Source organism: Ambystoma mexicanum, chromosome 2q, assembly GCF_040938575.1.
Source record: "Ambystoma mexicanum isolate Mex_15411 chromosome 2q, UKY_AmexF1_1, whole genome shotgun sequence".
In the NCBI taxonomy this organism is placed as follows: domain Eukaryota; kingdom Metazoa; phylum Chordata; class Amphibia; order Caudata; family Ambystomatidae; genus Ambystoma; species Ambystoma mexicanum.
The window spans coordinates 745,947,843-745,968,980 of NC_090924.1; the positions used below are offsets into that span (position 1 = coordinate 745,947,843).

Here is a 21,138-nt window from a genome sequence, read left to right on the forward strand (position 1 = left end):
CGTGGCCCGATACGACAGGGAGCTCTGGTACAAACTGGCTCCCCTGCTGGACTTCTTGCCGGACGACAAGAGGGCGGAGGCCCTGGAGATCCTGCAGGAAGGTGAGGTGGCTTCGGACCACGCCATTACCGTTGCGACGGACATCGCCGACACTGGGTTCCGCCAGTTAGGCAACGGCGTTTGCCTTAGGCGGCGTGGATGGTTCAAGGCTACGGACTTCGTCAAGACGTTCAGACCAGAGTCCTGGACATGCCCTTCGACGGGAACAACCTGTTTGGGAAAACGGTGGACGATTCCCTTCAGGCCATTAAAGCGGACACCGAGACGGCCCGGGCCCTTGGAGTTCTGCAACAACGACGGACGCCCTTTCGGAGCAGCGGAGGCAAGGGCGCCTCCAAAGGTTCCGGCGGCGGTTTCTCCTCCTACCGTCAAGCGGCCCGCTCGTCATCTCAGGAGGCCTACAGAGGACGAGGCAAGCCTGGCGGACCCCGCCGTCGTCGCCAAGGACAAGGCGCTAAAGCCTCGTCGAAGCAGGATTGAACCGGCCGGGGGGTCGGGCCCCCACCGAAGCACCCCAGTGGGAGGCCGGCTGGCGAGCTTCGTCAGCGTGTGGGAGTCCATCTCCACCGACCGTTGGGTGCTGGACGCCTTGGCCCGGGGGCACGCGCTGGAGTTTCAAAGAAAGTGTCCGCGCGTCCCCCCCGTGGCCAGGAAAGAACTTCACGTCCCTCAACTCCTCCTGGAGGTGAAAGCGATGCTCAAGAAGGGCGCCATCGAACTCGTCCCAAAGAGGCTGCGGGGCTCCGGAGTCTATTCGAGATACTTCCTCGTGAAGAAGAAGACGGGGGGGTGGCGCCCCCATCCTGGACCTGCGACGTCTGAACAAGTTCATCAAGGCGCAAAAGTTCCGGATGGTCACCCTCCAGCACGTCCTGGGTCAGCTGGAGGAAGGAGACTTCCTGTTGTCGTTGGATTTGGAGGATGCCTACTTCCATATTCCCATCTTGAAGGGGCACCGAAAATTCCTCAGGTTTGTGGTCCAAGGGCGGCATTACCAGTTCAAAGCCCTCCCCTTCGGTCTACGGTCGGCACCCAGGGTGTTCACCAAGTGCCTTGCACCGGTGGCGGCTCAACTGCGCCGCGAAGGGATCCACGTCTACCCCTACCTGGACGACTGGCTCATCCGAGCCAAGACAAGGGAGCTCGCCCTGGTCCACATGGCAAGGACCGTCCAACTTCTCACGGACCTGGGATTCTCCGTGAACTACGCCAAATCCCACCTGGTACCCGCGCAAGACACTCTGTTTCTGGGAGCGAGGCTCAACACAGTGTCCCTTCGGGCCTCCCCGTCGGAGGAGAGGACCAGGACCATCCTGGGCAAGGTACAGCGGATGTTGGTGGCCGACGCGGCCAAGGTGAGGTCCATCAAGTCCCTCCTCGGAATGATGTCTTCCTGCATCTACCTCATTCCCATGTGCAGGCTCCGGATGCGCCCGTTGCAGGAGTTCCTGGACGCGCGCTGGATCCAAACGACGGGCAACTTCGAGGAAAGGATCACACTCGACGAGAGTTTCCGACGGGCGATACGGTGGTGGGGCACCCGCACGCATCTGACGGCGGGCATGGCCTTCCAGACCCCAGCCCACCAGGAGACAGTGACCACGGATGCCTCCCTGGAAGGGTGGGGAGCGCACACCGAAAATCTGCACGCAAGGGGCCTTTGGCTCCCGACGGAGAAATCCTTACATATCAACGTCCTGGAGCTCTGTGCAGTGTTTTGGGCCCTCAGGTCCTTCCTTCCGTCCCTCAAGGGCAAGGTGGTGAGGATCTTCACCGACAACACCACCACCATGTTTTACATCAGAAAACAGGGCGGAACCAGGTCCCCGGCACTGTCCAAGGAGGCGCAGGACCTGTGGCATTGGGCAGTCGCCCAAGGGATGTTTCTGGTGCCGTTTCATCTGGCAGGGATAAAAAACACCATCGCCGACTCACTCAGCAGGGAGCTGCGCTCGTGCCACGAGTGGGAACTACGGCAGGATCTGGTGGATCACCTCTTCCGACGGTGGGGCACACCCCAGATCGACCTGTTCGCGACGGCGACGAACTCCAAGTGCCGGAGGTTCGCCAGCAGGTTCCCCCAGGCGAGGAGCATGGGCGATGCTTTCTCGTTCCCCTGGGAGGGCCTGTTCCTCTACGCGTTCCCTCCGTTGCCACTGCTAATCCGGCTCGTCAACCAGCTCAAGAGGTCACGGTGCAGGATGATCCTCGTCGCACCTGCGTGGCCGAGGCAGATATGGTTGCCGGACCTTCTGGACTTGTCAGCGTCCCCGCCAATCAAGCTGCCGGTGGACGCGGATCTGCTCTCCAGGGAAGGAGGCGCTATCCTCCACCACGACCCGAAATCGCTGAACTTGCAGGCCTGGCTCCTGCAGCGCTAGAGTTTGGAGGATACGACATACCGGCCGACTGCAGAGAGGTTCTTGCAAAGGCCAGGGCGTCCTCGACTCTTAAATGCTACGGACACAAATGGAAGAGGTTCTCTGTCTGGTGCCACGCACAGAAGATTAACCCTCTACGGATTACGGCTCCCCAAGTTCTGCCGTACCTGCTGACGCTGGCCAAAGCTGGACTGGCACACACGTCCATCAAGATTCATCTTGCTGCGATCTCCCGATACACCAGAACCACGGGACGGACGTCCTTGTGGTCTCATCGTCTGGTGAAAGAGTTCATGAAGGGACTGTTCAGATCGTTCCCGCCGGTGAAGGCTCCGGCCCCGGCGTGGGAGCTCAACGTGGTGCTGACCAAGCTCATGGGACCTCCGTTCGAGCCTCTGCACTCGGCCCCATTGAAGTTTCTGTCGTGGAAAACAGCGTTTCTTGTGGCCATCACCTCCGCACGACGGGTGGGAGAGATCCAGGCCCTTTCCTGCAAGGCCCCGTACTTGACTTTTCACGACACGAGGGTAGTGCTCAGGGCGCACCCCTCCTTCATGCCCAAGGTACCGTCGGACTTCCATCTCAACGAACCCTTGGTGTTGCCTGTGTTCTTCCCGTCGCCTTCGTCGCCGGCTGAGAGGACTTTGCACTCGCTGGATGTGGCTAGAGCGCTGAAGTTCTACGTGGACCGCACGAAGTGTTTTCGGAAGACATCACAACTCTTTGTGAACTTTGGACCTGTCAATCAGGGGAAGGCTCTCTCGAAGGCTTCCATTTCCAGATGGCTCTCCGGCTGTATCATTTACTGTCATCGGTTGGCAAACCGACCGCTGCCCGGCCGTCCGAGAGCCCATTCCACCAGAGCGATCGCAGCTACCACGGCGTTCCTTTCTGGTGTGCCCCTGCTGGACATATGCAGGGCTGCTACGTGGAGGTCGACGCACACCTTCACGAAGTTCTACTGCGTCGATCGGGATTCCAGGGAGGAGTCCAGGGTCGGCCAAGCAGTGCTGCGCAACCTGTTCGCCTGAGGTGAGCCTGGTGAGGAGGTAAGATGCTTAATGTTGAGTTTGATGTAATGCTTAATGTTGAGCCTTTGCCACCTCCCGTGGTTGTGCATGTGTGTACTGCTATGTATTCTTTATTCATGAGCATGTGAATCCATGCCAGACCCCATGCTGGAGAAGGAACAAGTTACTTACCTGTAACTGTTGTTCTCCAGCATGGGTCTGGCTTGGATTCACATGCGAACCCTCCCGCCTACCCCTCTGCGGCTCTTCACTTGGTCATACTGCCACTTCACGTGCTTCCAAATCTGAAGATGGCTGCCAGAGGCGGTGCTTAGGTAGAGGGCAGTCATTGGCTGTGGTCAGTATGACGCAGAGACCAGTGATTGGTTATTACTACGAAAGACAGATCAGAAACGAAACTGATACTGGTTTTTTCTTTACCGAGGATTCCCAGCCTGACGACGGGGAATATTCATGAGCATGTGAATCCATGCCAGACCCATGCTGGAGAACAACAGTTACAGGTAAGTAACTTGTTCCTTACATCAAAATGGCCGTTCACTGGCAAACTCGAAAACCTATATTCTGTCATATCGTGCATGAGACGGTTGGCCCACGGCCACCAAAATAAGTTTGTGGTCACACAGTAGAGGTATCCATTTGTCTAGACTGACAACTCAATCAGGTTTACGACCCTGCCACTCCACCGAAACAGCTCTTACCTTCGTTCTTAACTCTCTTCTCACAGCTTGCTATTCAAAACACTCTTCTGTCCTCATTCTTCTTGACCTCTATGCTTCTTGACTCTCTCTTCTCCTTTGGTTTCCGTGGTTCTGTTCTTGCCTGGTTCTCATCCTATCTATCTAATCGAACCTTTGCCATTTCTTGGGGTGGCAAAGCCTCTCCTTCCTTTACTCTTGTCCACTGTGTCCCGCAAGGCTCAGTTCTTGGTCCGTTTCTTTTCTCTTTATACTACTCCTTTCTTGCTCCTATCATCTCATCCTTTGGAGTCTCACACCACTTCTATGCTGATGACGCTCAGCTTTTTCTTGCCTTCTCCTCTTTCACCCCTTTCTCATCCTGCCTCACTGCCATCAAATCCTGGATGGCCTCGCACTTTCTTACTCTGAATGCTAGTAAAACAGAAGTTCTATTTTTTCCAGCTAATGTTCTCCTACCCCCACCTCCTCCTCCTCCCATTTTCTTTCCTTCCTCCTATCTCCCTATCTCCCCCAAAGCCCGCAATCTTGGTCTCTACTTTGATGCATATCTTTCCTTCGCTCACCATATCTCTCTTACTTCCCGCGCCTGTCAATCTCATCTCTACAATATACGCAAAATGTGCCCTTTTCTTACTTTGCACGCTAAAAAGCTTCTAATATCTTCTTTAGTATTCTCTCGACTTTTCTACTGCTCTGTTCTATTCTTTGGTCTTCCTTCCTCACGTCTCGACCCTCTTAAATCAATCTATCTTTCTTCCATCCGTTCTCTCTGTCTTCTCTACTATCGGGACTCAATCTCTTCATCTCTTTCCTTGCTTGGATGGCTCTCTTTTCACTCTCAACTCAAGTACAACTTCCTCTGTCTTGTCTACAAATCCATCTGGTCTTGCCCCTGACTACCTTGCATCTTTCCTTTCATTCTATTCTCCCTCTCGTCCTCTTGGTTCTGCTGATCACGTTCGGCTTAGTGCCCCCTGTGCACAATCTCGATTTTGATCCTTCCAACTTCTTGCTCCTTTTCACTGGAACCTTCTTCCTCTCTCTCTCTCTGCTCCATTACTTCCTATTTCTCGTTCCGCTCCTCTTTAAAAACGCATTTACTTCAGTTGTCTGTCTGATTGTTACTGGCTGATTCTGTACATCGTTTTCGATTGCATATTTTTACGTACAGCTAATTGCTCTCTGTAAAGCGCTTTGGTTAAAGGCTCTATATAAAACACAATAAATACTTACTACCAAGCCCGATACAGAAAATAATCCTTCACCTAGCCTCGCTTGTACAAGACTTATCATGAAAGAGCTCTAGAAAATCTTGGAGGTTGCAAAACTTGTATTGAAAGGTGAATTTAGGGCACTCTCTATCCCTAGTGCCCATGGGCATCGTCAGTGGATCCTCTGGGTCCTTCTAGGCTTTCAGCCAAGTGACATAGCAGATTTGGGAAGGTGTCCGGGATCTGTTTGCTTCACCTTGTAGTTGGAGTCATTAATACATTTTGTGACGATAAAGGGACTGTCACTGGGCTAGAAACGTATTGAGAGCAACACCAGGACCTGGCCACCCACCTTCAGTGTGTGTAACAGAGCATATCGTCGGTGATGAAAGGAGGTACGCTGGCTGGCTACCTCATGTTAAGGTGATAGCTGGAAAACCTTTGGAACAGTGATGTCTTCAGTTAATTCCTGCAATATTGGGGCTGTGTGGCTGTTGTTCCACAGTGATATTTCCTCTTTACGACATATTTCAGTCATGGTTGCTATGGGGTGGCTTATGGAATACTCTGACCCCCAGAAATTGCTAGCTTTCCAGCTCGTAAAGTTTGCATTGAGATCCTCTTTGGGTCCCCATGTGGGAACGCATCAACTTCAAAGTTCTTACAATCACCCACTAAGGCCTCCTGAACTCTGCGCCTTCATACCTGTCACAAAGACTCAATAAAGCCACCCCCACTTGTCCCACGCGTTACACATACAGCCTCCAAATCTCCATTCCGAGATTGCAGAGCAGCAGACTCCAGTTTCCCAGCCACTGCCCACCTCTGAAACTCTCTGCCCTTGTCCCTACGCTCAGAACAGTCCTTCTGGCCTTTCAGACGACAACTAAAGACTTGGCTTTTTAACTAACTTTATACTGCTTTGCCGTTACTTGATTATTACCGTTGTTACTTTCGACCTGCTTTCGTACAGCGCCTTGGTGCCTATCGGTTTAGCGCGCTTCTACAAATGAAACAAAAAATATAAATATACAAATCCTATGCGACTGCTTAAACGTGATGCAGGTTGTTTTGTAGATGATCCGGGCTAGTATGAGCAGCTCCTTGGGCTTGGGGGAGATATGCTTGAATTGTTTGATGTCAGTGAATAATCTATATGCAGGGATGCTCTCAGAGGACCCTTTTTGTCCTATCTAACTGTAGCAGTACTGTGACTGCATGAATTTTAGTTATGCTAATCTCTTGTTAGTTGGATTCTGAACACTGAAGAGGATCTGTTTGCCTTCAGTCTCACACTTTGTAGCACTTTAATACTGGTATTCTGCTAATACAAATTAGTGATGCTGATTTAATTTACCTCGTAAGGATGGAGGACTGGCACTGCCCAGCTATATTAAAACCAGTAATGTTAGGATTTCACCCATACCTCAACAGTCTCCACCTAACTCACTGAGCTAAATCTTAAGAATCTATGATTTCTTCACACTGAAAGATTTCACAGGCATACATATTCACAGGTGTCTGCATTCTTGAATACTAGATCATGTAATATTTACAATAATTGGTAAAACGAATAGGTCTGCCTTTGTAAATGTAAAGAGTAAGATTGCATTTTTTTCAAAGACCCTGCAAGACAAAAAGGCTTTCCCTCTACATACAAGTAAACCATAATGGCCTACCGGTCCAAGATGGCGCCTGTGAAAGTGATGATTTAGTTTGGATGGAATGGTAGTCATTGTTTCACAGAGAGTCTGATTGTTACGAATTAGGAGTTTCTTATATGTTTTGACTGCACTGTAGTGCAGCACTGAAGTGGAAAACCCACCAATTTGCCAAGCAGCCTGGAATCAAAATGCCACCACTGTAACATAACTTTCACCATGGTGCATTCTTTCAGCATCACTGAACAGCCGATTCACATGTGGGCCTTTTACAATGTTAGTTCAGGAGTTTGTGCTCTCTCTAGCCAGATCTTAAAACACCTGTATCATTTCACAGTAAAACCCTTTAACTGGTACAGCGTTCCATAATTGCAAGTTGGTGTGAGATCCTGTGCAACAGCATGTTATGGGCTATTTTTCGATTTTATAGTTTTGAATGACTACACTAACATTTTGCAGTATTTATGTATGCATTTGTTTTTTGATTTTGTAGCAAATCAATTAGTGTTGTTTCTTGGTGGATCAAATCCGGCTTGTGCTTTTCTTAGTCGTTACTTTTGCAAGCGCAATTGATCTGCGTGCAAGTAGGTGCATTGCCGAGCACGTTGCTGATAGAACTATCTCCTTTAAATGGACATCTGAACAACTACAATGATGCGAAGTTCGTGTATTATTCGTGTAAGTTGCAGCATTCTCTGCGCCTGCGTATTGCTCAGTAGCTGTCGCGAAAGGCAACTCAACATCTTTTGTTTTAAATAACGCTCTTACTGCATCAACCTCGCTTGTGCGGTTTTGTTTTGAGGCAGCTATATTTAGCGAAACACTTTCCAGGTACTTGGTTCTGGTTGCTATGCACGCGCATCCGACACCCTGGGGCCATGTTATAGAAACTGTGCACGGGGTTAAGTGCATAGTTGCACGGTATTAGCACTAGGGTAAAGTTTGCCCTAGTTCTAAAAACACTTCGGAATTTGATAACTGTTGCACCATGACAAGTGCAGTTTAGCATGGTATTGGCATCAGGGGGGAAATGCCCCAGTGCAAAAAAGATACTTTTTTGATGCATTTTTGCATAGCGCTAAATATGCTGAGTAAAAATACCATTTCATTTCATATTAGCACTAGGGCAAGTTTGCCCTAGTACTTATACCATGTCAACTCCACTTATAATGGTGCAATGGTTTTCTAATATGTCCAAGTATTTTTAGAAATAGGGCAACGCTCGCCCTAGTGCTAATACCGTGCTCCTTTGCACTTTCACACCGTTTCTGTATTGTGGGCCCATATAGGCTGTGAGGCCACTATGATTATTAGGGGGTGACAGTTGATGGCCTCATGCTTCATGCCTGGCGCATGATGGCAGAGTGGCATTTAGAATATCAGTAATGAAGGAAGTACATTATTAAAAAGTTGCCTGTTTAGGATTTTAGTCAACAGAAGAATGTTCTTGTGTAATATTTTCTTTGCATTGGTGCTTGGGTGGTTTGCATATTTCAACTTTCTCGTTCCATGTCTTTTCTTAAATGTATTTTATCTTTTATAATTAACACCGGAGACCAGACAACCTGGGTTGCTCTGCATTGTCTTACTTCCAAGACAAACGCCTGCCCCCGAGTTGTCCTCATAGCTCTTATCATATTCGTAAAGAAATGATACCTTTCTCCCAGACCTTCCGGGGTTCTGAGCTTCTAGCGGTCTATGCGGTGTAGGAGGAGGATTTCAAGGTTGTGATTCTGTATGGATATGTGCAGCGCCCACAACAGCGAGGCTCATGAAAGGTTCAACAGTGCCACCTGGTGTCCGTGAGCCGAAAATCAAATATCTACTGTCTCTCACTTCATAGCACCAACCAGAGACAAAACATGCAAAGTGTGATGTGAGAAAAAAGCGACACATTTTTAGAAAGGCTTGTAGGCGCTATAAATAGAACGCATGAGATATGTTAAAAGTCCAGTAGAGTTTGTACACCATCAAAGTGGATGCATGCAAGATAGGTGAACATGCAGGTGAGACCTGCTGCAGTGGGTGCCTGTAACATAGGTGATTGTAAAATGTAATGTGCCACTACCGTTTTTCGTAGTTCATGAAATATGTGTTTTCAAACTAGGAGTGAAATGTCCATTGTGGTTAACTTTGTGGACTTGGATTGTTCGTAACTTTTCGTGTGTACTCTGTCCTAGGAGCTGTATCCTGCGTTTTGTATTCACAATGGAGGATCCGACCTGGAAAGACTCCCCACTGCCAGCACCTGCATGAACTTGCTGAAGCTTCCCGAGTTTTATGATGAGAATGCGATGCGGAGTAAACTGCTTTATGCTATTGAATGTGCTGCTGGATTCGAGCTTAGCTGAAACCATGCCGGGTGGACCCGCTGACTGGTGCCTAATCCAAACACACAACCACATGCAAGGAAACATCTGGGACTTACGTGTACATTTCAGCACATCTGCCACAACATTTTTTTTATCAGGTGCCCGGAAACACATTTCATTATTTTAAACCTCTAAATGGTCAGATGGCTGTTAAACACTACTTAATGTAGCCTCCAAATATTGAATCCTGTCTGCAGTATGCCTATTTTTGGGGGATTTTACCAGGAAGAGCACATTTTATGAACAGTGAAAACACTGTGAAATTAACCAAAGACGAAGCTTTGGCTGTGTGTGCAGTTATGGGGATAAATGTCTCCACATGCTGGCAATAAAGGTCACCCACCGAAAGGCAGAGTGGCGCGATGGAAGTGAGCAGAATTTGTCCTGAGCTGAGCATGAATACAGAAGGGAAAGCCCTGTTTCTTCGCCATACAAGAGCATTCAGGCATGTTTTCCATCGTAACCTTCCCACTCCACTTCTGCGCGATAGCATCGTTTACAGCCTTTCATTTTCTCAATCCATGCTCCGAGATGTTTTCTATCAAGGTATCCCGCTCCCTACATCACATGTGCTGCTTTACATTATATTTTGATGACATTGGGTTGGCATGCTGATTTTCCAAGTACACAGTGTTGTGCACTGCCCCACGTCATGATCAGTGGACCACGTGTTGGGCAAGGATGTGAGTATAAATGCATTCTTCGTTTTGTTTGTCTCTTCTCCGTGCCTGTACAGATTTTTGTATGTATCAGATTCCTATGGCATATAGTACAGTAATGACTTTCCAAACCGATAAAGAGAAACATCTATTAAATATTATTTCAAACAATGTGTCAAGTTTTCTTCTTTACGCAGCTTTCCATGGTTGTGATCTACCGCCAGACAATGATTCACACATTCTTTTAGCTCACCTGTTTGTATGCTTCGATGAACGTTAGAACCAAAACACTTCTCTGCTTTCTGCACTGAACAAGGATGGCACTATTGGCATGTGTAGACATGACAGGGATGTAATACAAATAGACCTACATTGGGACAAAAGGGGTGAATCCCGTTCTTTGTTAATCTGTTTTTGGTGCTAGAGAATAAAGAATGTGAGAGACAGGTTTTACCACAAACTAATTCATAGTTATATTATGTTTTGTTAAAACTCTTATACTGTACAAAATCATAACTAGTGGCTTTACATCGCCATTGCTTGAAGCACTACACTATTGGCGAATTGGGCCCCCTCCACGGGTGTCTAGACTGTAGCATGTGGAGGGAAATGAGAAAGAGCGTAAGGGCAGGGGTACTGTGGGTGCAGAGCAGTGGTGGAAGTTGACAAAAGGAACAAGTGGTACCTCAGGCTGCATCCAAAAAGGAGGGAGAGGGATCGTTGGACAGATGGCAAAAGAGGGGGGGGGCACAAACTTTGGCTCAAATTGTTGTATTTCAAGGTCTACAGTAATAATGTATTATAGAGTTAGCTTGACAACATGTAAATCCTCATAGCAACATCATAAGCCAAACTTATATCTTTGTGGCTTTAATTTTCACATCCTGAATGATAAACTATACGTCCCAGAATGCAATATAATGCCAACCTGAAAAATCTAGTTAACCCCACTGTACTTTCAGTGATGTAAAACAAGTAAAACAAAGATCGATATGCAGATTCTTTGTCACAAACTTCCAGCTCGTTGTTATTCATGATGTTGAAAACATTTGATTAGTGACTTAAAGCAACTGGGGGTGGGGGGTTGTCCTCCGCAAATGGGGTATACTTTGTGGGTTTGCGTCGTGAGCAATGCACCTTAAAAAATGGGGACTGCTGTGCTCGACAACAAGTGTTTTTTGGTTGGAGTTGGGGAGCTATTTCTTCGTTGCCGTTTTGGGCAGGGTAAAGGTGTGCAATGGAGGTTTTTTGTGTATGGTCGGTTCGCCATCAGGTTGCAACTGGCAAGAGGGTGACAGTGCCGCATGGTGCTAGCTTCTCCGCCCCACCGCCCGCCCGACCAACGTTTGTTGAATTTGGGGAGGGTTTGCTCTGTGCTGGGTAGGCGTTCCTGCCCTGCCGCCTCAATATTGCCAAAAAGGACATGATGCTGTCTTGGGCAGACGTCCCTTGCCCTCAATGTACACAGAGACCGGTTTTCATGCAACCTTCTTATATTTTCCCTTCTACCAACTAACTGCTTCCTCTTGCCCGTCTCTCCCTGCTCCCCTATCATGTGTCCTCCCCATAAAAAAGTCCTGCTCCTGTGTTCTTCTCCACAAAATCTCTCCCCCCCACCCTCCCTGCTTTTTATGATTCTTGGGGCTTACATTTGCTCAATCAGTCAAGTCGGTTTCCTGCTGACACAATGTGGCCTCCCCGGTGACTCGCGAGTCTCTCCCAACCCTTCAGCTGTTTCTGTTCTATCTCCCATGGGTCGGTCTCCCCGGCGGTCCTCTCGTGCTTCCAGATTTTCTTCCTCTGTACTCACAGGCTCTGTGGTTTCTTCATCAAGTGGATATTGTTGGCGGAAGAAAGAGGCGTTGCAAGTTACCTTGCATCCTTCTCGTGTCGCAGTAAGATCCTTTGACCTCCGTCACTTGGAGGGGCTCTGCATCATGCTGAGTGTCAGTCTTTTGTTAGTTTAAAACTCCCAGGTAGGCAGGAGGGCTACTAGGAGTTTGCAGACACAGAACTCATGAGAGGCCTTAACTCCTTCCCTTCCCAAAAGGAACACAGGTCCAGAAAGACAGCAAGTTCAAACTGTGGTTCATTACAGCCAAAACCAACAGGGATCAGAACAGGGAAAGACCCCTGGATCCTCTCAGTTATCTCTGGTTCGCAGGTCAGTTTTATACTGCCATGGCATCATCATGCCATCACAACCTGGGCCCCTCTTCAGTAAACCTATCGAGCGTGTGGATTGGGCAGTGAGTGGTGGTTCCCTTATAGCAGTCCTTATATATGTTAGTTTACTGGCTCTCCCATGTCAAGTGTCAGGCCTGGCCCATCCCAATATTGCTGATACTAACCAGTGTTGCAGTGTGAGGGTCTGATGATTGGTTCTTGCCCCTCGCTACCCACCCCCAGTTTCCTGTGCTGTGATTGGTTAGAGCTGTCGCCACCATGCCTGGGACGCAAGTCGGTTCTCAGCTCGAGTGTACCTTTTGAAGTTAATAAGACAAACTATTTGTCTGCATTGTAACGTGTATGCACCACCAATGTCTGTGAGAGCGCTCGTTCTCATTCTCATCATGCGACACTCGGCTTCTCCTGTAACGACTTTGTTGCAACTTCTGTCTGGCTGCGTGAGACTGTCCTTTCCCAGCTGCTAGTTTCGGTTCATCATCAGCTCAGCGGGTCACATGTCTAGAGACCGGGTTTGGCCTCTGGAGCACTGAATTATTCCGATTTATTCACATTTACTGTGCTGCTGTTACTGCAGTTCAGGGAAAGGAATGTCACTCACTTCTCGGTGGTCTTGGCGGCATGCCATCTCCCACAGAGTTGCTTTCTTGTTCGCGCTGAGTTCAGCTCAGCCTTTACTGAGACGGTTGTGGCCTACTGTAATTTTCCTAAGCCATAACATGGCCTCTACTTGTGCTAGTCTATAGTATCCATAGGTGCTCATGGCTCTGTCAGGTCCCTCAGGTGCTCCTGCAGCTCCATAGGTTAGCTTGCATGTAAGCATCTGCAAGCCTGCTCAAGGATCTCGTGTCTTGCTGTTTCTGCATTGCTGCGGTCAAACAAATGACAAAATCATAAACGTGTGGACAGTATGAATGTGTATTCGTCCCCTAGCTTATAGAGCTGTACGCATGTGTCCTTCGTGTATTTGGGTGCATGCGTGTGTTCCGATGTGCGGATGGCATGTGTGCTTCATGTCTAACTCTGCTATCTCGTGGTATCCCTAATGACCTTGTAGCACAGGTTCTTTAGTGGAGACTTTCAATGGAGGTGTCTATGGTCGCGTCTCGTGGCTCTTCATCCACCTTGGCCAATGTTTTCACTGCTCCTGGGCTATAGGTTTGACTGAGTGGGTACCTTTCGACATACTTGTCTATAATGGCGGCAGTGGGAATCGGTCTGAAACGGTACGATCGATCATGGTTCATTTTGTTCTTCTGGGTTGTGTGTCGTGTGTCTGGCGGAAGGGGAAGCAGGGGTAGATTTCGACTGTCCCTCTTCAGAACCACTCATCTTCCTTCAGTCACCATATCTTTGTCACTCCTCCAAAGTGTCCATAATAATTTACATGATCGTGAAAGGATCAATACATGTAACAGCACTCCTCCGGGGTTGCACCAAACCCACACTCCTTCATACTTGGATCACAGGGATCGTCCACTTTTGTCCCTTCTGGAAAAAGGTCACACATCGTTATTCTCGCCCTTAGTTTGTCTCTTTCTCTCACAATATCATCCATTGCTCCTCCTATGTTCACATCCATCAGGATTTATATCCCTATTGCTGCTTCTGCTGTCTTCTTGCACCTTCCAATGCATATCCTGATCCCACACAGGGATGCTGCCCCTAGTGCCAGTGCTGCAACTGTCACCTTTAGTCCATCTACCAGCCATGATAGCATCCATGACCATAGATATGCTAGCCAGCTCTTGCCCTTCACCGTTTCGCAGGCCACGTCCTCCATTTTTGCACGCATTTGCGCTAATTGTGCGACTACGTCTGAGAGAGTTCCGTTAACTACATCGTTAGCAGGTTTGAATGTGCAACATGAACTCCCTATTTTTGCGCATACTCCTCCTTCCATTGCTGTGAGAATATTCAGAACGTACCTGTTCTCGAGCACCACCAACCTTATTGCTCTGAGCTCTTTCTTTATGGCGTTGAATCAGTTCACTGTCGAGTTTATGGTTACCATCAACTCCCAACGAGGGATTTGCAACCATTTGGCATTTGCTTATGTCTGTACTCCTGGTATCAGCGATGTGAAGAACATCTGTGTTCTGCTGAACAGTCGGTGCTCTGCTTGTACTTCGTCCAATGCTGTTTCTGATTTGCCTGAGAAGTAATTCCTCCCTCTCTTCACTCTGCTCAGCCCATTTTTCTTGTAAGTCTTTTCTATTTGGACAGGTAGTGTTCCCTCTAGTGACCTTTTTTTCCGTTTGTTGTTTTCCATCTTCGGAAAGTCATCGAGCTTCACATCTCTCTTTGGTACCACTAATGAAGGCATGTTGATGTGCACTAGGGAGCATACCCGTCCCCATTTCGGTGGCCATTTCTCATATGCTTTACAGCTGCATGCCCAATAGTGATCCATCAGCACTGTTGTTCCCGCTCCCATCGCCGGGATAATCTCGACCTCCTTGCATCCTACGTTTTCACCAACTTGTTCATCACCATTGTGCTGGTAGCACAAGGCTGGTGTCTTCAGGGGAATTATTGGCATCGGTCCAGCTTCGTTTTCTACCCATGTCACCAACTTTGCACTTCTGTCCCATTCCTTCAGACACTTGTCATTTTCTTCTTGCACCTTGCTCACTGGTGATTTAACTAAGGTCAGCACCTTGCTTCCCACCACTCCATCTTCCCAGCCATCGTTAGTGTATACGCATCCATAGATCAATATCTGTGGTCTGTCCGAGCAGCCAGGCTCTCTTCCCACTTCCTTTGTTCTCGTCCAGGGGCACGGTAATTCCTTCAGTGTCAGTCTTAGTCTCTACCTTCTCTGGCTCATTTGTTATGTACTGCAGCCCTTCATAGTGCTGCCATTAGTTATTCATCATGTCTAGGGTCTTGATGTAACTATCTTCATTTGAGAATGTTCCCTTGGACATCCATCTTAAGGTGGCTGTCTTCCCTTGGAATCGGCATCGTGTTTGGAACATTGGGAGGTACATCAAGCACTGCGCTTTTGCTGCGGGTATTTTAGTTGCAATGAACGTACGAGAAGCACTCATGGCATAGGGGATTAAGGAGCAGACATAACAGCTCTCCCCAGTGGTGTCCCTACCAACTTTGGACATATGTTGTTTGTTACTCGTGCTGTGTCTGTGAGATGCATGTCAACTCCCTTTATGTCTGCATTTACACTGCACTTACCTCTTCTTACCTTATCAGCAGTGTCTCCCAACTGACATGGTAGGTCCTCCTGCTTGGGCCGGGGGAATGTTAGTAGGGGTTACAGCAGTAGCATGCATTGTGAAAAAGAGCTGCCATACTATAATACCCAACACTCCAGTGGGAATCAATAAACACACAAGTGTTAAAACAAAATGTATTTTCTCTGACATGATCACTTGCGCTGCTTAGTCCGTGCAGCTGATGAGATGATAAAGTTGCCCGCCTGGAAATCGCAAGCAAGGCCTTATTGTTGTCAGTACCCTCAAGCTCTGCAAACTAAATAGTCGCTAATGGCAAATGCAAATACTTCCTCCCAAACTTTCCTTATCAAGGGATCTCTGAGTGTGGGCAGGACGGGATAAGCACTGTGTTCAAGTTGTGGCTATGCTTGGGCTAGGTACTCTATGAATACGAGGAAATATACTTCAGGGAATCGGGCTCTGAATTGTCTGGGTCTCCTTATATAGTGCAGAAATTGATTGGACAATGTTTCAGGCTGGTCAGTGGGAGGTAACATCAGGGGAATTTCCTACACAGTTCTAACAACATTTGCGACAACCTGCATGTGTGTCATGATGCCCGCTCCCGGGGAGCCGGTTCAAGCCCTGCGTCCCCGAAAGCGGACATCCAGTCCCCAAGGAAGGACCCAGCAACCCCATATAGGGGCCCTTTGGACAGTGTCCTGGCGCCTATGGCGCCAGGCTCATAAAAGACATCAGTCCTGGTGCCATAGGAGCCAGGCTCATTATGGGAGTGCTTGGGTGCACTTACCTGATGCAGACCATGCTGCAGGATCCCGGCCTCCTTGAGGCCTGAAAGGAACTACTTTACCTGTGTGACTAATTTACCATCCAGGCATGGTCGGGGAAGAATACATACCTGATTGGAGGAAGGATACATACCTGGAACTTCTTCCAAGGCTATTTAAACCCCACCTGAACAGCCACACGTGCTTTGCGTTGTTCTGCATCTAGCAGCTGGACGCTCACCGTGTCTGCTCCTGCATCCTGACTTCTGCCACGCCTGCCAGCATCCTGGATCACCTGCAAAGGAAGAGAGGAAGAGGACAGAAGAAGGAAAAGTCCTTACCTGCTAAATCCGCATCCCGGAGACATCTCGCCGACAATCCTGAAAAGGAAGACTAATTTAAAAGCTCATCGCGTCGATCGCTGCAGCGCCACATTCCACTCACCTTTACAGGGCTCCTCCATGTTCAGCAGCGATCATCCGGATTCGCAGTCACGCCCCAGCGCCTAGGGAGAAAAAGACCAGAACAAAAGGCGAGAGAGAGAAGGGAATAAGGAAAGCTAAATCTCCATGTCAAGACTTACCTGTTGATTAATTCCCTCTTCATTTCCGGACCCCGGCCCCTAAGGGGAAAAAGAGACATCAGCGTTAATGAGCGAATGAAAAGACATTACCAAAAAACGCTCATTAAAGACTTACCTGATTTCTACAAGGATTTCACCTCTCATCTCGGGTCGGTGCCTGTTCCCCGGCATTCCGTACCCCGGCCCCTATGGGGAAAAACACACTAGCATTAGTACATTAATGCATGGACACAAGGGGAACCTCTTACCAAAAAACTTACCTGGAAGCCAAGCAAGTTTGGTTCTCACCAATCCGAAAATCCAGTGAAGTAACTGGATATCAACGCGCCCCTGCATCAGAAGCAGGATGGAGAGCTCTTCCTTCCAGACCCTAAGGTGAGACGCTACGAGAAATCACAGAAGGGTTTCGAGGAGGGTGAGAGGGGAAAGTGGGAGGCCGATTGCATTACCCCGCAGACAGTTGATCCCCTATTTTCGCCTACAGAAGGATACTTCTGCGAGCCAGACAAGCCAGATTTGGGGGCCCGGTCCAGTCCATCTTCCGAACCCTGCGCATCACCTTAGAAGAGGTCACAGCAGCGCGAACCAGGCCAGCGCCTCCGTGGGAGTCAGGTGAGCGTAACAATGTGCGAAAGAAAGAGAGAAAACAAAACAGTGTGTCAGCTGTCATGTGCATAAATATTCCAGTTGCTGCTCCCACAACCTGCATGTGCAAAGAAAAGAAAACAATCACTGTGTTTCAGCTGTTGGTGTGCACGAGTACTCCAGTTGCAAATTCACAACTTCTGTGTACCAAAAAGAGGAGAAAGCAAGCACAATGTGTGTCAGCTGTCGATGTTGTTCACAAGCATTTCAGTTGCTACTTCAGCTACTTGGTATCGTCGGACCATAGGATGGCCAGGTTTCCCTGATTGGGTAAGATCTGCACGCACTTGTAGTTCATCAAGATCCTCAACATTGGCACTGTCGATTACTGTTACTCTGTTTTGGGGCGAGGCCACTGCTTTGTAGGGCTTGATGTCCTGGATGTGGTGGTCGGACCCAGGCTTGTTGCACAATTCAAACAGTGCCATTGGTAGGCATTGTAGCCAGTTCTTTTTGGTGCTCTGCTGAGTTTTGAGGGGTTCACACACACCATTTTCTTACGGGTGGCATGCACAGGTGAATTTGAGTTTGATCCCTAGCAGGGTTGTGATATGCTGAAACATTTCATTGGCAAAGTGAGGACCATTGACAGACCGCAGGACCTCACAGATGCCCCATCATGGGAATACCTTCCGGACCAAGAATCTGGCTGCCCGGAGGGTGTCAGCATGTGAACGGGGACCAGACTGTATCCACTTTGAGAATGTGCAGACAACTATTATCATGTAGCGGCATCCTTGGCACACTTGGATCATATCCACGTAATCTGCATGGAGATGCAGAAATGGGCCTTCGGGTCTTGGTATGGCTCCTCTCACAACTCTCAGGGTGTGACCAGTTGTGAACGGCTGCCACGTCGGGCAGTTACTAATAAAATTGGCTACATGTTCATTCAAATTTTTACAAAACCACGTTTCTCCAAAGCATGCAGCAATGACATCTTTCCATGTGTGTGTTGGACAGTGCATTTGTGCCAGTGCTGTTTTCAATAGGGCTAATGGCATGACTACCTTCCCTGTGTTGTTCTGACGCCATAGGGTGTCTGTTGGAGACAAGGTGCATCCTCGTTTTACCTATAATTCCCTCTCCTACTGTGGTGCAGCTCCCTGCAGTTCCGCGATTAGTGTCTCTGGGATATTGTTGTAGCCTTCTCTCGTCACCACGTTACTTGCACCCCCCGGAGCATTGGGGTCTCTGTTTCAGTTCCCACAGGGTCCCGAAATGTGGTGCACATTTTGCCTCATAGTCCGCGGCCTCATTTTCCCTGGAGATCGCGTCTTCCCCTCTTGTGTGGGCCTGGCACTTTACCAGTGCTAGCTCCCTTTCACATCAATCAGTTTGCTTAAGAAGAGTGCATGCTGTACTGGTGTCCCATCTGCCCTTCTCAACCACTGAGCCAATGCTGAATGTACAGTTGATGTGACATAAGCACTGTAAGAATAGATTGTCATACGTTTCTCTACGCTGTGTACTAGCGCCAATATGAGGGCCACTAGCTCTGCTGCTTGTGCTGAGTAATGAGGTAACCATGCACTCAGAACCACCTCACTTGTCCAGTCCTCTTTCAGTCTCACTTCAGCAGTTCCAGACCTTCTGACCCTATCAGTCTGATCAATAGTCGATGAACCATCAATGTACAGCACGTCTCCCCCCTCAAGTGCATCTTCCTCCACCTTGCGTGTCTCACTGAATTGCTTAATGTTCTTTGTGCAGTCATGAGCACACTCTCCTGGCTGAAGGATGTCTGCTAAGAATGTGGCTGGATTTACTGTCTTGCAGCGTACTAGTATGACCTCATACCCTAATGACCTCTGTGTAGTCAGTGTGCTCTTTGGCTTGTAAAGTATCACAAACAGGGCATGCTCCACATAAAGCGTGGTGGTGGCCCCCATGGCCGCTGCTGGTGCTCTTTCCACTGCGAAGGCTGCAGCTGCCAAGGATTGTTTACATGGGTAGTGTCCTCTCATCACTGGGTCAAGCTGTCCACTGTAGTCAGCGATTGGCTTAGAGCCCATGCTAGTTTTCTGTGTCAGTACTGCCTTTATCACTACACCGTCAGTGTGGGAGAACAGGAAGAATTCACATTTGTAGTCAGGAGTCCCTAACACTGGAGCGATACATATGCCCAGTTTCAACTCCTCAAAGGCTTCAGTCATCTCTGTGGGCCATTGTAGTGTCTTTGTTCTGCTTTGGGCCTCGTTTATTGCAGTCAGGAGTGGCCTGGTGTATGTGCTCTAGTCAAAGACCTATGCTCTGCAATAATTACACAACCCCAGGAATTGTTGCATTTCCCTTACTGTTTTGGCCTGTGGTGTAGCAAATATTGTTGCTCTCTCTGGGGCAATGTATTAGGAATGTAGCGGCTTTGACTCCGTCGTGTAGCCGCAGAATTCCTCAAGGCAATGTACCTCTTGGGTATAGGTAAAAAACAAAAAACACCAAGAAGGAGATTGAGCATAAGGAGATCACCGGACGTCCTGGCTCGTGCAGTGAAAAATTCCAACACTACTCTGGACAACATGGTACCTATGGAACGAATTTCACAGGTCACCAAACTGGCTGCACCAGAACAAGACTATTACTGTGTATAGAGCAAGTAGGACTGACCTGTGCAATTAACAGGACTGCAGCTCAAAAAGGTACAGGCAGAAAACAGAACAGACCTTACCCTGAAACAGCAACAAGAGTCATAAGAAACCATAAGAACCAGAATACCAAGAGACTATGGGCCTCATCACGAGTCTGGGGGTAACCCTTAAATGCGGCGGTAGCGCTATTACTGCCGCATTTAAGGGTCCGCCAGATCATGGCTTTGACCCGTGGCCGATTTGCCGATTTTTGGCGCGATTACCGCCGGCGGTAATAGCAGGAATTTTCCCCATTGGGCCCAATGGGGAATGAGGAATTCCCGAATGGGCCCAATGGGGAATGGGCAATAACCCTTCCGCCAAACCCGTGATCCGGCGCTAATAGTGCCGGGGGTTTGGCGGTAGGGCTATTAGCGCCGGCGTTACTGCCCAACTCGTGATGAGGCCCTATGAAATCAAACAGAAACCCAAGGCTTATCACAGTGAAGGGATGAAAGGAAATCTTCTCTGGTCAGGGAAATGTTAAGGCTCAACCCGACGGCACGCAGACGCCTAAGCCCTAAAATAGCCAATCTCTCGGAAGCAACGTAAGCAGACAAGCGAAAATCCAAAGAAGATCCGTGAAGCAGGCTGGGTTTGGCAACTGGTGGTTGGTTCCAAGAGCAGACAAGGAGAATTCCAGCAATCCAAAACAGAACGTAGCTCGTAGTCCGACAACGTGCGGGCAAAAATAAGCAGAAGGGAAAAGACAGTGGCAATCCGTATAGCAAGGCTAGAATCAGGAAACCGAGAAGACGTACCATAAAACACTTTAAACGAGAAGTAATGTGACTCAACTAGAAACGCCAAGCTTCTTCCAGTAACTCTTTATGAGTCAGGCGTCACGTGACAGTGTGCCATGTTGCACGTGACCAAAAGAGGACGGGAGCCGGCCCAGTTTCCATGGCAACTGAACACGCTCTGTGAAACGGGTCCGGGCTGTAATAAACACCCGCTTAGCCAACGGCACAGAGTGTTGTCGGAAAGAAGTAGCATGGAATAACTTGGTACAAACTGTACCATTGTAACATGGGAAGTGTGAACGCGTAGCCTGGT

The 21,138-nt window shown here is 48.6% G+C and overlaps 1 protein-coding gene across 1 annotated transcript in view; it reads left to right on the forward strand.

Moving 5' to 3' along the window:
• The window catches only part of UBE3C (ubiquitin protein ligase E3C), a 2,658,557-nt gene extending 2,648,310 nt beyond the window's left edge, over positions 1-10,247 (forward strand). The window contains exon 24 of the mRNA XM_069647972.1: positions 9,226-10,247. Coding sequence (XP_069504073.1) covers positions 9,226-9,396 — 171 coding nt within the window. The 3' untranslated portion in view covers positions 9,397-10,247. The remainder of the gene's footprint in view (positions 1-9,225) is intronic.
• The last annotated feature ends 10,891 nt before the right edge of the window (positions 10,248-21,138 follow it).